Consider the following 12,180-nt stretch of genomic DNA (forward strand, 5'->3'; position numbering starts at 1 on the left):
GACATTTATCATTTAAAGAGGCACATTGTGTTGGGGTTTTTTTAATATATTCCTAAGGTGCTTTGATTCTGGCTAAGATCTCTAAGAGCTGTTCCTTGCAGTTACACTTTATTGAGAGAATTTGCTCTAATCTTAGAGCAGAATTTATGTGTCTAAAATATTTTCCTGATGTTCCTCCACTCTATGTAAGTTAGTGAATCTGTGACACTGATTGTTTCTTTTTTTTTTTTTTTCAATTTGTTACCTTTTACATATTTAAATTACCTGAGCATTCAGAATTTCACATTTCACCCACACGCAGTGACTCCTTTCCCTGGACGACCTGTTCCAATGCTTGATAACCCTTTCAGTGAAGAAATTTTTCCTAATATCCAATTTAAATCTCCCCCGGTGTAACTTGAAGCCATTTCCTCTTGTCCTATCGTTTGTTACTTGGGAGAAGACACCGACCCCCACCTCGCTACAACCTCCTTTCAGGTAGTTGTAGAGAACAATATGGTGTCCCCTCAGCCTCCTTTTCTCCAGGCTAAACAACCCCAGCTCCCTCAGCTGCTCCTCGTAAGACTTGTGCTCCAGACCCCTCACCAGCTCCGTTGGGCAGCGCCTTCTCCGGCCCGGGCAACCGCCTCCCGCCGGCGAGGCCTACCAGGAGTTGCCTCGTACGGAGAGGAGAAACTAAGGCTGTGGGGGCAGCTGGGAGCCCTCAAGAAGGGACGCCGGGCGCCGCAGACCTTGGCCGCACCCCCGCCGGGGTAAAGCCCCGGGCGGAGGGACGGGACGGGCGACCAGCAGGGGGTGCCGAAGCGGCGGCGGTCGCTGCTTACCGTCAGGCCGGGCCCGCCGAGGCCGCGCGTCCTTCCCGCGGCGGAGCCCCGCCCGCCGCCCCGCGGAGGTGGCCGGGAGCCCGCCTGGGAGAGGCGGCAGGCAGCCGCGGCCAGGTGGGTGTTCTCAACCCCGGTCCCTGCCGCAAGCCCAACGATGCGCGCCGGGCCCCGTGAACGGCCTCGGCCTTCCCAGGCTGACGCCGGCTGGTGCCGAGCGCTGGGCTGGGCCGCACCGGGCCGCGGGGCCCGGGCAGCGGCTGCAGGGGCCTCCCCGGCTTTGGCGGGGCGGGCGCGGGCCTTGCGGCGGGCCGGGAACGCAGTGGCCCGCCGGCACCGGGCCTGAGGAGGCCGAACGGGGGGGACTGAGTCTGGGCGGGGGCCGGCAGGGTGGCGGGGCGAGCCCGGGACAGCCGGCACTGGCGGGTCTCCGGCGCTCTCCTGTCTGTTAGTGGGCTTTGACTCAATCTGGCTGTAGAGGGCATTGCTCATTTAGAAAATATCAAAAGAAATCAGGCTTTCTCATTACGGGAGATAATGGGAAGACCTCTGGATACGCTTTTTACCCGACACGGCTCACCCCCGGCCCTGGGGGGGGGGGGGGGTAGTGGGTCATTTCGTTGAAAAGGTTTCAAATGGAGATGTTTAAAACAGGTTTTTAAACTCTTATTACAATTTTATTTTATGACAATGGTCCATTGTATATGCAAGTTGTTTAATCTTCAGAAATGGTCTCCTGGCCATTACAGCAGCCTATTGGATGATTTTTTAAATTGTCTGAAATTTGGAGTAAGGGCCTTGGGCCAGAGTCTAGAATGGATGGATACTTCTGGAGGGATCACCAAACAAAATTTGATGCATATTAAGATGAAATTATACTCTTATTCTTTTCTGAGGTGGAATGCAAAGGGCTTGTGGTATTTACCTCAGATTACCTCATTTTCGATGAGAAAATGTATAGAGATATACAGTGGTTGATATGTAACGTTACCTCACAGCAACAAGTGGTATTACTGATGATATTTTTTAATTTTGAGTTTGTGTAAAAGCCCAATTCTTCCCGAAAGACCTTTAGAGTTACATGCATTTGCAAAAAAAAAGTTCAAGATTTTCCTGTAATTTGCATGCCTCTTCTGAAAGCCTCGTGGGGATCTCAACAGCTACTGGATTTGGTGTCCCTACTCATGTATGCTCCGTGGTCTGTTGCTGTGGCACTGTATTTTCGTGTTCAGGATTTCCCTTCTAAGTAAACAAACTGACAACAGCAGACTGCCAGCAAGTTTGCTTTTCTTGATGATCATAGCTGCTTTTGAATGAGGGACAACAGAAGGGTGTTTTAAACCACCACTGACTTGGGCCATAAGCATGTATTCTTACATTTGCATCTGCTTGCTTTCCCCATTCTCTTTGAGTGGATACCCCTTTGTCATACTAGAATGAGGATAAAATGGCGGGTAGAAGTCAGTTTAACAGACAAAGTTTCTGTAAGACAAATCGCTAGGAAATGACTAGGACATTTTCAATGTAACATTTTTGATGTTCCTGATGTGTTACTGTTACCTTGCAGAAAGAAGTGTGATTTATCCAGGTAATCTCCATCTTCTGTCAAATCAGGTTAGAGTTCCAAAATTGAATACTACATGAATGTAAAGTGTATACAGACAAGTGCCTGCAAGTTCATAATAATTTCACCCTTATGTATATGTATACAAATCCATGGAAAATGGGACATAATTCTGTCCAAATATATTGATAATGATGCATATAAAACATTCAGAACCATAGAGCAAGAGTATATTGGTGACTTGACGCTGAGATTATTTAGGAGTATATAGCATCATTAAAAGGTACATAGTTGGAGAAGAAATCAGCCGTGCTTGTCTTTCATTGATTGATGCTAAGATAAGGTTTATACAGATAATTATCTTGTCTAAATAATGGCTAGTTTTAGTGTCACATTTTATTTTTCCAGCAGATGAGGATTTATTAGGTGATGGAAATTCTATTAACCGGAAATGAGTCCAATTTGGCTTTGCAAAATACAGGATGGGCCAAGTCCAGGCTTACTTACAAGCATCATTTGTTAAATCATTCTGTAGCATTGTAGTATAGGGGATGGTACATTCTGACATTTGCAAGCATCCTTCTTTACATTTATGTATTAATTTTGCTCCTCAGATCTTTATAATTACTTGGGGGTAAGCTAAGAGAGCTCAAGAATAGTAATGTTGAAAGATTTTGTGTGTGCTGTTGGTGCTTTAGTTTCTTCATAACAAAAGACAGATATAATATAGATGTGAGCAGGACATGAACGCTGTGGGGCATCTGTGTGATACTTTCTTTTTGTCAGTGATGAAACCAGCATGGCAGTGACCTCTGAGGCTGGAGCTCTGCATTCCAGAAATGTTGCTCAGCTTAGCACAGGCCTGTGTTGGGAACCCATTTGTTCACACAATGGTAGTATGCATGCACTAAACACCCATATGGTTCTGGGATGCTGTTTAGACAAATTGAGCTGCTGCAGTAGATTTGCCTGATGAGTGATTGGATATTTGCTTTCATCAGCTCCTGATCAATAGCAACTGTACTTAACCCTTCACAGTATTAGAACCCTTCAGTGTTTGTGCAGAACCACTGCTATTCATTTTTATCCATGACCTTTTTACTTAATCCAGTAAAATAAGATTAGTAAATTCTACTGATTTAAAAGCAAATTTCTATGGGGGCAGAGTCTTAGCTGCAATCCTGTGAAGCTGAAGTTGCAGCATGCTTTAGCCCATGTTAAATGCAGCAGGTCTTGACTGCTCTCCTTCCTAATGATGCTGTCTGGCAACTGTGGGCTTTGGAAGTGTAGGGAATTCAAGCTGTATCATCTGGACTGTGGGAACGTGATGCCATCTGACAGAATCTCACCCTCCCTCAAGGCTAGATGTCTGACTGCTTTATGTGATGGAAGAGCAGAGCATGACTGGGGCCTGGACAGAGACTGGCGTCGTTTTATAAATTGTGATTAGTCCTTTGAGTCTTTTTGTAACTGGCATTGCATTATGGCCTTAGTATCATTCTACATAAGTGAATAAATTGACAGTCAGGACTCCGTTTTTCTTAGGTTATTTATAAAAACATTCAGCCAGTTCTATGCTAATTCTGGAAACAGCAGACTCATGCTTTAGTAGTAGTACTGGTCAATGAGGATTTGCTCCTGAATTCCAAAGACAGCGCTGCTTGTAATTATTTAAAATTGGTAAGGAAGTAAGACACTGCTAGCTTATTTCTTTCTGTGAAATCTTGAAGTTTAGGTATTGATATTGTCTTATTCATTCCCCTTCGGTTGATGTTTTGGTAGGAGTTCTCTGCTGCACTCAAATTTACCAGATTGTGGAGGGATCAAAAAAGGGGATATAAAGGAGTGGAGGGATCAAAAAGGGGGATATAAAGGAGTGAACTGGAGCCATTTTATACAGATATATGGGGGGGAAAAAGATACATTGGAATCTAGACTTTGTTCATTCTACTGTTCACAGAACAATTTGGGGGCATTTTCCTTGTTTTGAAGGCACAAAATTTGGCTTGCTAGGCTGGCAACAAAAGCATTCATTTAAAATCTTGGCAGAATGCAAACTATTTGTGTTGGCATTTTTATCTTGCATGTGAGCAGGCTGACATGCTGCAGTTTTTTATGCCAAAACCGCATCCATTCTGGGTACTTATTTACTGTGGACGTAAAAATTTCTAAGTACGACTGAGACTATTTACTCTCATCAAGATTTGCATTTTTCCAAAAGGTTCCAAGCTTATTTTTGTATTTATTATGTAAAATCCCAGACAATTAGATTTCCCTCTGGCTAAGTAAAACAAATGCAGTGGCTCTCGAGGACTATGACCAATGGCAGTGTGTGCTGTGCCAGTCACCTGCAACTTTGCAGTGACAGCAAGCATACCACTCCGCCCCTGCAGCTGACTCTTCCTGGTATCAAGCCTGACATGTACAGATGAAGAACCCTTTCTGTCCCAAACTGCACAGTAAACCCAAAGGCCGTTCATTGCAGAATACTGTATTTTAGACAACTTTATTTTTATGTGGTCAAGGAAAAAAAACAAAACTGATTCTTTCCTAACATCAGAAATTTGATGATTCAGGCTATAACTTTCTTTGTATTTGCTCTGTTGCAACTTCTTCTGGAAACATGCCAAGTTACCCTTACTAGAGTCCTCTGGAAAAAAAAAAGGTGTCTTTGACAGTGCAATAAGGCTGGTGGAGCAGTGTCATGTCACCCATTTGATTTTTCTTGTGATTGTTGCTTAGAAGCAAAGCAGTTAAGTAGCCTTAAGTTTAGAGTCCACTGCAATGTTTTGTTCTTCCTTAGTGGTTATGCTGGCTAAACTGTCTCTCTTAAAACAAGGCTTTGTAGTATTAGTATTAGGCTTAGTATAGTATTAGTATTAGGCTTAGTATATTAGTACTGAGAGATTGAGTGAATGTACTAGGCTTTTCTCTTACTGAACATCCTAAAACACGCTTATCAGTTGCAACATAGTCCTGCTCATATTTGTTTAAACTTGTGCCATTACATTATGTGTTATGTGGTTAGCTGTAGTTAGTAGAACCACAGGTAAGTTGTGCCTGAAGAGAAACTGAACAAAAGCAGCTTGGCTTTATGTAAAAGCAACTTGATTTTCCCAGTGTAATTCTGATGTCAAGTGTCATGTCTGCTGATAATTCTCCGTGCAGAGAATTTTTGCTTCTAGATTTTGTCTTTCAGTCATAAAATGCTTTGTAAAGGTCACATTAAGACACGAGTTGAGAGGAAGCACTGTTATTATTAGCGTTATTATGAATAGGTGACTTCAAGACTCCAATACGGCACCCTTCAACAACATGAAATTTGCTTAAACTCTCCCAAAGAAATCACAAACCCATCAACATCTTTCATCAATTAACTTGCTGTTGCAAGTCAGACTCAAGGCAATGTGCGTGCTTTTAGTGCTACCAAGTAAAATAATTTTGGCTGCAGCTTTTTATTCACAGCAGAAAGCATTATATTAATGTTCTGGTTAGGTACAGATTAGTTTTTTGATGGAATAATTTTGAGTAAGTAGAATTGTCAAGCACTGCTGCAAGATTACTGAGGTTCAAAGCACAGCACTTTGCATTTTGTTAATATCATGTAATTCTTACTGGCATCTATGCAGTTGAAACAGCGTAATACATTTATGTCAGCATTTGTGTTAGGGAATTTAAAAGGGGCATTTCAGCAAGAAAATGTAGCTTTTTTTTTTTTTTTTAATGGAGCTGCACTTTTTGAGCTGCACAATGTTTCTGGCCTGCTGCATAGTAAACCGTTTTTCTGATTAATGTGTTGATACTGTGAACATAAAAATCCTGGGAAAATGGTTTGATTGTGTGTATTTTAGAACTGCGATTGAAGTATCACATTTATCTTAACATTAAATTTCATGAGCTGTAACTTGACCCAAAACAATTTTATTTTTGTCTTAACAGGACAATGGTGCTTTTTTGTCTGAGCAGAACACTGCAACTAGCAAGACATTCATCCAGTCTACTGGGCAGACAACTCTGTTCAGCCAGCGCAAATAAGCCAGTGTTGACTTTATTCACCAAGGTAAAAGTTGTATACAGAATAAAGCTAGCTGAGACTGTGTATTTATCGGCTTTGATATACATGAATCCCAGATGAAATGGCTTGGCCATGCTTTTTGTCCCCTTCAAATTTGTGTAGTATTGAGTATTTTAGTTTGAGGGTGTCTTACACCAGGCTTTACAGCACAGCCCTACTCTCATTGGAGGAGGCATGTAGTTACAACCAACAAATGAAGATTTCAAGATTGCTGTGTCTCAGTGACACTGTGATCCATTTACTGGTTGAAAATTGTTCTCTAACTACCAGTGTTTTATTCTGGAAATGGAGAACAAAGATGTGTTTTTATACATAATGTGCCCAGGACAAGCATCAACAGCCAAAGTAGGCTCTTCAAAGCACTCATGCTTAATTTCAGCACTGCCTGTGAGACTGAAAATATATCCAAGTTGGTAGCGCACAAGGAGAAGGTGGATTGTGCTTTACCCTCTTTTTCTTTATTGGCTGTGTAATGCTAACAGGAGTAAAATGCAGGCAAAGTTTTGTCTGTGTCATGAGCAGATAGGATTCTTAAGCACATTTAGAAAACAGACCTGATGAGCAGGAATGGTCATTTGTGAACTGTCACCTTCCATAAATTGTCGTTAAGAGCCTGTGTTATATGCAGAGGTCTTCTGCACTTTTAGATAGTATGGCACACTGTGGGCTATGCTGCATTTATATGGTTGATGTAGCCTTCAAGGTGAGAATAATTAGAAATGCAAAGCACTGAGAATGTTGACATCAGTATGGTGGTATTTGTTGGAGATGGATGGGATTAAAATAATTTCCTCCTCCTGCACAATGTTTGTTCATTCCATCCCTAGCCATAAAGGAATGTTTAAAATGTGTAACGTATGAATAGGTTAAAAAATAAAATGTCACCATCTGTTTATTAATGAGAGCAATACACGCTATAAGAAGAACTAAAGTTACAGCTGTTTTTCCCTCTGCCTGATTCAGCATCAACTCTTTCATAACCCAAATGTGGTAAGGTAGGGAATAACGAGCTTACCTTTGGGTTAATAATTGATTCCTGTGTCTTAAAATTCCTGACTAGTAAGACACTATGAAATCACATTTTCTAATAGCAGAGTTCAAGTAGTCCTCTAAAGTGGCCTCTTGTTTCATGTCTGATACCACTGGCAATTGCAAACCAAAATGCAGGCTACTTTAAAAAATCTAATCTGCACTCTTAGTTAATGCTCATTAACTCATTTTTACTTCATTCCTATTTTTAATGATAAGAAGAAAAGAGGGGGAGAAGGCAGGAGAGAGCTATGACTTCTGGAGCCACTTCGAACTGATAGAAGCTAGCACTGCCAAATGGTTTTCCCCTTGCAGGCTCTTTTTATGCCAACACAAGCATTCGTGCAACAACTGCTCCAGGTTAAAAAAAAAATACTTATTTTTTTGCAAGTTTACTATCAACTCAGATCAATTCTTCTGTCTAGCTCTGCTGTGCAGCTGTTTTGAGTGCTTATGCCAGCACAAAAGAAGCAGTGACAGGAAGATAGGTCTGCTTCCTTCAGCATCAGTGCCAGCTCAAAATGACCACAAAACTGCAGTCTAAGTATGCAGCATAAATGTCAATTATCTGTAGAAATAAAACTGTCCCACCATGTGTATCATCTAACAGATCTAGGTATCAGCATAGCATATGTCACTTTAGGAAGGGATTTTTACTGCTTCAGCAGTAGGAGTCCCTTTTGCCACTATAATATACTTCTTGAGAGAGGAAGTTGTCCAAGACAGCTTTATCCAGCAGCCCAATAACAAATTAACATAAAGCAAGTGATGGCAGAGACCAACTGTTGCACTGTTCTACTGAAAAATATGTACTAATAAAATGGATTGTTTAAACAGATTTCACTGTTAGCTGAAATAGTTCACTACCTGATTTTTTTTAAACTAGTTCCAATCTTATTAGTACCACATAATGCTTAAGCTTGCCATCAGAGCAGGAGTAAAAACTTATTCTTTGCTAAGAGTCAACTTAATTTGTCAAAATGCTTTTATGTGCCTGTTACGTTGGAAAGCTCTCCACAGGCTTAGGGGAACCAAGTATGTCCTACTTTAACTGTAAGAAGCCTGGCATGTTACAAAACTGATGTGCAGGATTCTGGGATGTTCCTTTCAGTCAACAATATCAGGTTTATCAGTTCCTCCAAAAGCAACAAGAACTAGCAAGAACACAGCGCTGTTGATCTTTAGCATCTTGCTTAGGTTTTCAGAGTGTAAGGACTTGTCTGTGTGGGAAGAACAATTTAGATTAGGTGTAAATTAAAAGTAGAGTATTTAATCTAAATTAATTCACATGCAGGAAATAAGAAGTAGCTATTTCGGATTAACTCCATGTTTAAACAACCCTAGGAAGACTTTAAGTGGGAGGGAGAGGAGGAGGTATTTCGTGGCAGAGGGATAGAGCCATCACCTTCACCACTGTATACTTTGCTGTGTGAATTATAGGCCAAATTCTGCCATTACAAACACTGAAGCAATGTGCCTTCATGTTATTCACTTCAGGTATGCACTGCTCTAATGATCATGGTGCATGATCAGCTGAAGTCAGCTGTGTGACTGTAGTGGAAGGCACGGGAATTTTCAAAAATGAGAGGTTTTCTTTGGCCCCGTCACAGGTCAAAACACCGCAGCTGTTTGCCAGCTCTCCCTGCTGGAGGTTACTGTCCTCCCAGCTCTGCAGATTGGAGGATCATGCTTAATTCCTTTCAGGAAAAATCAGCCAGGTTATCTTAAATCACCTTCTTTTGCTATTTGAACTGACTCAAGTGACTCAATCTGAAACATATTAGAAATTACTCATGTGACTTCCTTATTCCTCTTCTGTCAAGGGAAATGATTGTGTCAAGAGTGGTACCTGCAGTTGTTTTCAGCTGGTGATGGCAATGCATTGAATATTCATTAAAGCTTACCAAAAGAAGGGGTCTGTGCATGACCTTCCAAACCAAGTCCTTGAATCAGCCTTTAGAAGAGTCATTGAAAACTGTTAATTTGCACCATGAGAAAAATAATAGCAAATGAGAAATAATTAAATTCTGTGGCTGAGTAATTTATTTTCTTTTCATCCATGCTGCGCTGATAAAGATTTAGAAAGCAGTAAGACACAGTGGTACGGGGCAGGGAACCCACGTTTACAGTAATGATCGCTCCTGTCTGTGTACTTTACTGTACAAATGATCTGTGTGTTTTACTGTATGCTTTAAGTTGGTCTGAATATTTTCCTTCAGAAACCATGCCCTCTATGTGATGAAGCAAAAGAAGTCCTTGAGCCATATAAGAGAAAGGTAATGTATTGCAATACTGTATACATTTATATACAGAAAGAACAGTTAATCGGGATTCTTTCTTTGTAAAAGAAAATTGCTGGGATTTATTTGCATCCGTTATTCTTTCATGGGTAACCTCTTCAAAACAATTTCAGCACTGATTTCCATAAAACTCATTATCCAAAAGCATTTTGCAACAATGCTGCTCAAATAAGTATTGGCAAACTAAACCAGCATACACCTTGTTGCAATAGTTTTTAAACCCACCACTTTTGTAAATACTACTGCCTTGTCTAATAGAGGAGTTTGCAACTTTTATGAGGCAGGTAATGGTATCATTTGGGAAGGATTAGTAAGTGGGGCTTCAAATATTTGAACTATATGTGGTGGCAATGTTTGCTGTTCTTCAACCAAGTTTTGATCTCTTTCTTGAAGGGAGAAATTTAGCAGAAGCATTAAGAGGTGTTGCACTCTGCTGCCTAACAGGCAGCTGTTGTGTTGCCAGCTGCATATTTATTGTGGTTGGTGCTCACAGGAGAGTGGTTCTGCAGAGGATGAAACATATCATGCTGGAGTGGAGAGAGTACTTTGTGGACACGCAGCCAAGGATTGTGACTACATACATTTGGTACCCACAAAATGGGCAGTTGTCTACAACATGGAATAATAAATCCAAAAGCACGAAGAAAACAGCCTTGCATTTATGAAAAAAAATATTGATCAAAAGACAAGCAGGTATTGTTTTTCAGTGCCCACTAGTTACTAAGATATTTCTTTTCTGTCAGTTTATTTTGCAGGAGGTGGATATTACCCTTCCAGAGAACTCAGCATGGTATGATAAATACAAATATGACATACCTGTTTTTCATTTAAATGGGAAGTTCCTAATGAAGCATCAGGTAGACATTCAAAAGTTTGAGGATGAGCTTACGAAGCTGGAGTTGCAAAATGAAGGAAACCAGTGAAGAAAATGCAGCTGCTCTGGTATAGATCTGAAAGGACTGTGCAACATAAATTGTGTGAAAAAGCAGTATTTGTTGTCTGGCCTTACATTTCTTAGCACGTATGGTACCAGTGTCCTAAAAAACTTGAATGACTTGTATTCTATTTTGTATTAATCATCCAGCCCAGCTGCACCAGTAGCAACTTCTTCTGTACCATTCATTTGCTGCTATCCTAGGCTGGGTTTTATTTACGGAATAAATGCTGCTCCATAACAGCAGATAAAGAGAAATGTATTTATATTGGGTTTGCGTGGTGAGGTTTTGGTAGCAGAGGGGCTACAGGGGTGGCTTCTGTGAGAAGATGGTAAAGCTTCCCCCATGTCTGATAGAGCCAATGCCAGCTGGCTCTAAGATGGACCCATGGCTGGCCAAAGCTGAGCCAATCAGTGATGGTGGTAACATAACTCTCTGTGATAACATATTTAAGAAGGGATGGGGGGAAAAATGATGGGTAATTGCAGCCGGAGATAGGAGTGAGAATATGTGAGAGAAACAGCTCTGCAGACACCAAGGTCATTAAAGAAGGAGGGGAGGAGGTGCTCCAGGCGTCGGAGCAGAGATTCCCCTGCAGCCCATGGTGAATACCATGGTGAGGCACACTGTCCCCCTGCCACCCACAGAGGTTAACAGTGGAGTTTGATATCCATCTGCAGCTCATGGAACACCCCGTTCTGGAACAGGTGGATGTGCCCGAAGGAGGCTGTGACCCCATGGGAAGCCTGTACTGGAGCAGGCTCTTGGCAGGACCTGTGGCCCCATGGAAATAGGAGCCCCATGGAAATAGGAGCCCGCGCTGGAGCAGGTTTGCTGGCAGGACTTGTGACCCCATAGGGGACCCATGCTGGACCAGTCTGTTCCTGAAGGACTGCATCCTGTGGAAAGGACCCATGCTGGAGAAGTTCATGGAGAACTGCAGCCCGTGGGAAGGACTTGTGTTGGAGACATTTGCGGAGAACTGTCTCTTATGGCAGGGACCCCGTTCTGGAGCAGAGGGAGGGTGTGAAGAGTCCTTGCCCCGAGGAAGAAGGAGCTGCAGAGACAATGTGTGATGAACTGACCGCAACCCCCACTCCCCATCCTCCAGGTGCCACTGGGGGGGAGGAGGTAGAGAAAATTGGGAGTAAAGGTAAGCCCAGGAAGAAGGAAGGGGTGGGGGGAAGGTGGTTTTAAGATTTGGTTTTATTTCTCATTATCCTACTCTGATTTGATTGGTAATAAATTCAGCTAATTTCCCTATGTCGAGTCTGCTTTGCCCATGAGGGTAATTGGTGAGTGATCTGTCCCTGTCCTCATCTTGACCCACAGGCCTTTTGTTGTATTTTCTCTCCCCTGTCCAGTTGAGGAAAGGAGTGATAGAGCAGCTTTGGTGGGCACCTGGCATCCAGCCAGTGTAAACCCACCACAGTGTCCTAAGATTGTTAGTACATGT

At 42.2% G+C, this 12,180-nt stretch overlaps 1 protein-coding gene across 2 annotated transcripts; it reads left to right on the plus strand.

Annotated features, from left to right (window-relative positions):
• Positions 1-838: 838 nt before the first annotated feature.
• Positions 839-11,978, plus strand: LOC309683619 (glutaredoxin-like protein C5orf63 homolog). 2 transcript variants are annotated; one of them, XM_082497936.1, is made up of 5 exons: positions 922-938; positions 2,389-2,435; positions 6,325-6,445; positions 9,709-9,765; positions 10,533-11,978. In XM_082497936.1, exons 3-5 carry the CDS (start codon positions 6,329-6,331, stop codon positions 10,710-10,712), a joined length of 354 nt encoding a protein of 117 aa, XP_082354062.1. In that variant the 5' UTR covers positions 922-938; positions 2,389-2,435; positions 6,325-6,328; the 3' UTR covers positions 10,713-11,978. The 2 variants fall into 2 exon arrangements, with proteins under 2 accessions (XP_082354061.1, XP_082354062.1); XM_082497935.1 differs by lacking the exon at positions 2,389-2,435 and having other exon boundaries at positions 839-938.
• Positions 11,979-12,180: the final 202 nt, after the last annotated feature.

This window comes from Vanellus vanellus (genome assembly GCF_965231255.1).
Source record: "Vanellus vanellus genome assembly, chromosome: Z".
Classification (NCBI taxonomy): Eukaryota; Metazoa; Chordata; class Aves; order Charadriiformes; family Charadriidae; genus Vanellus; species Vanellus vanellus.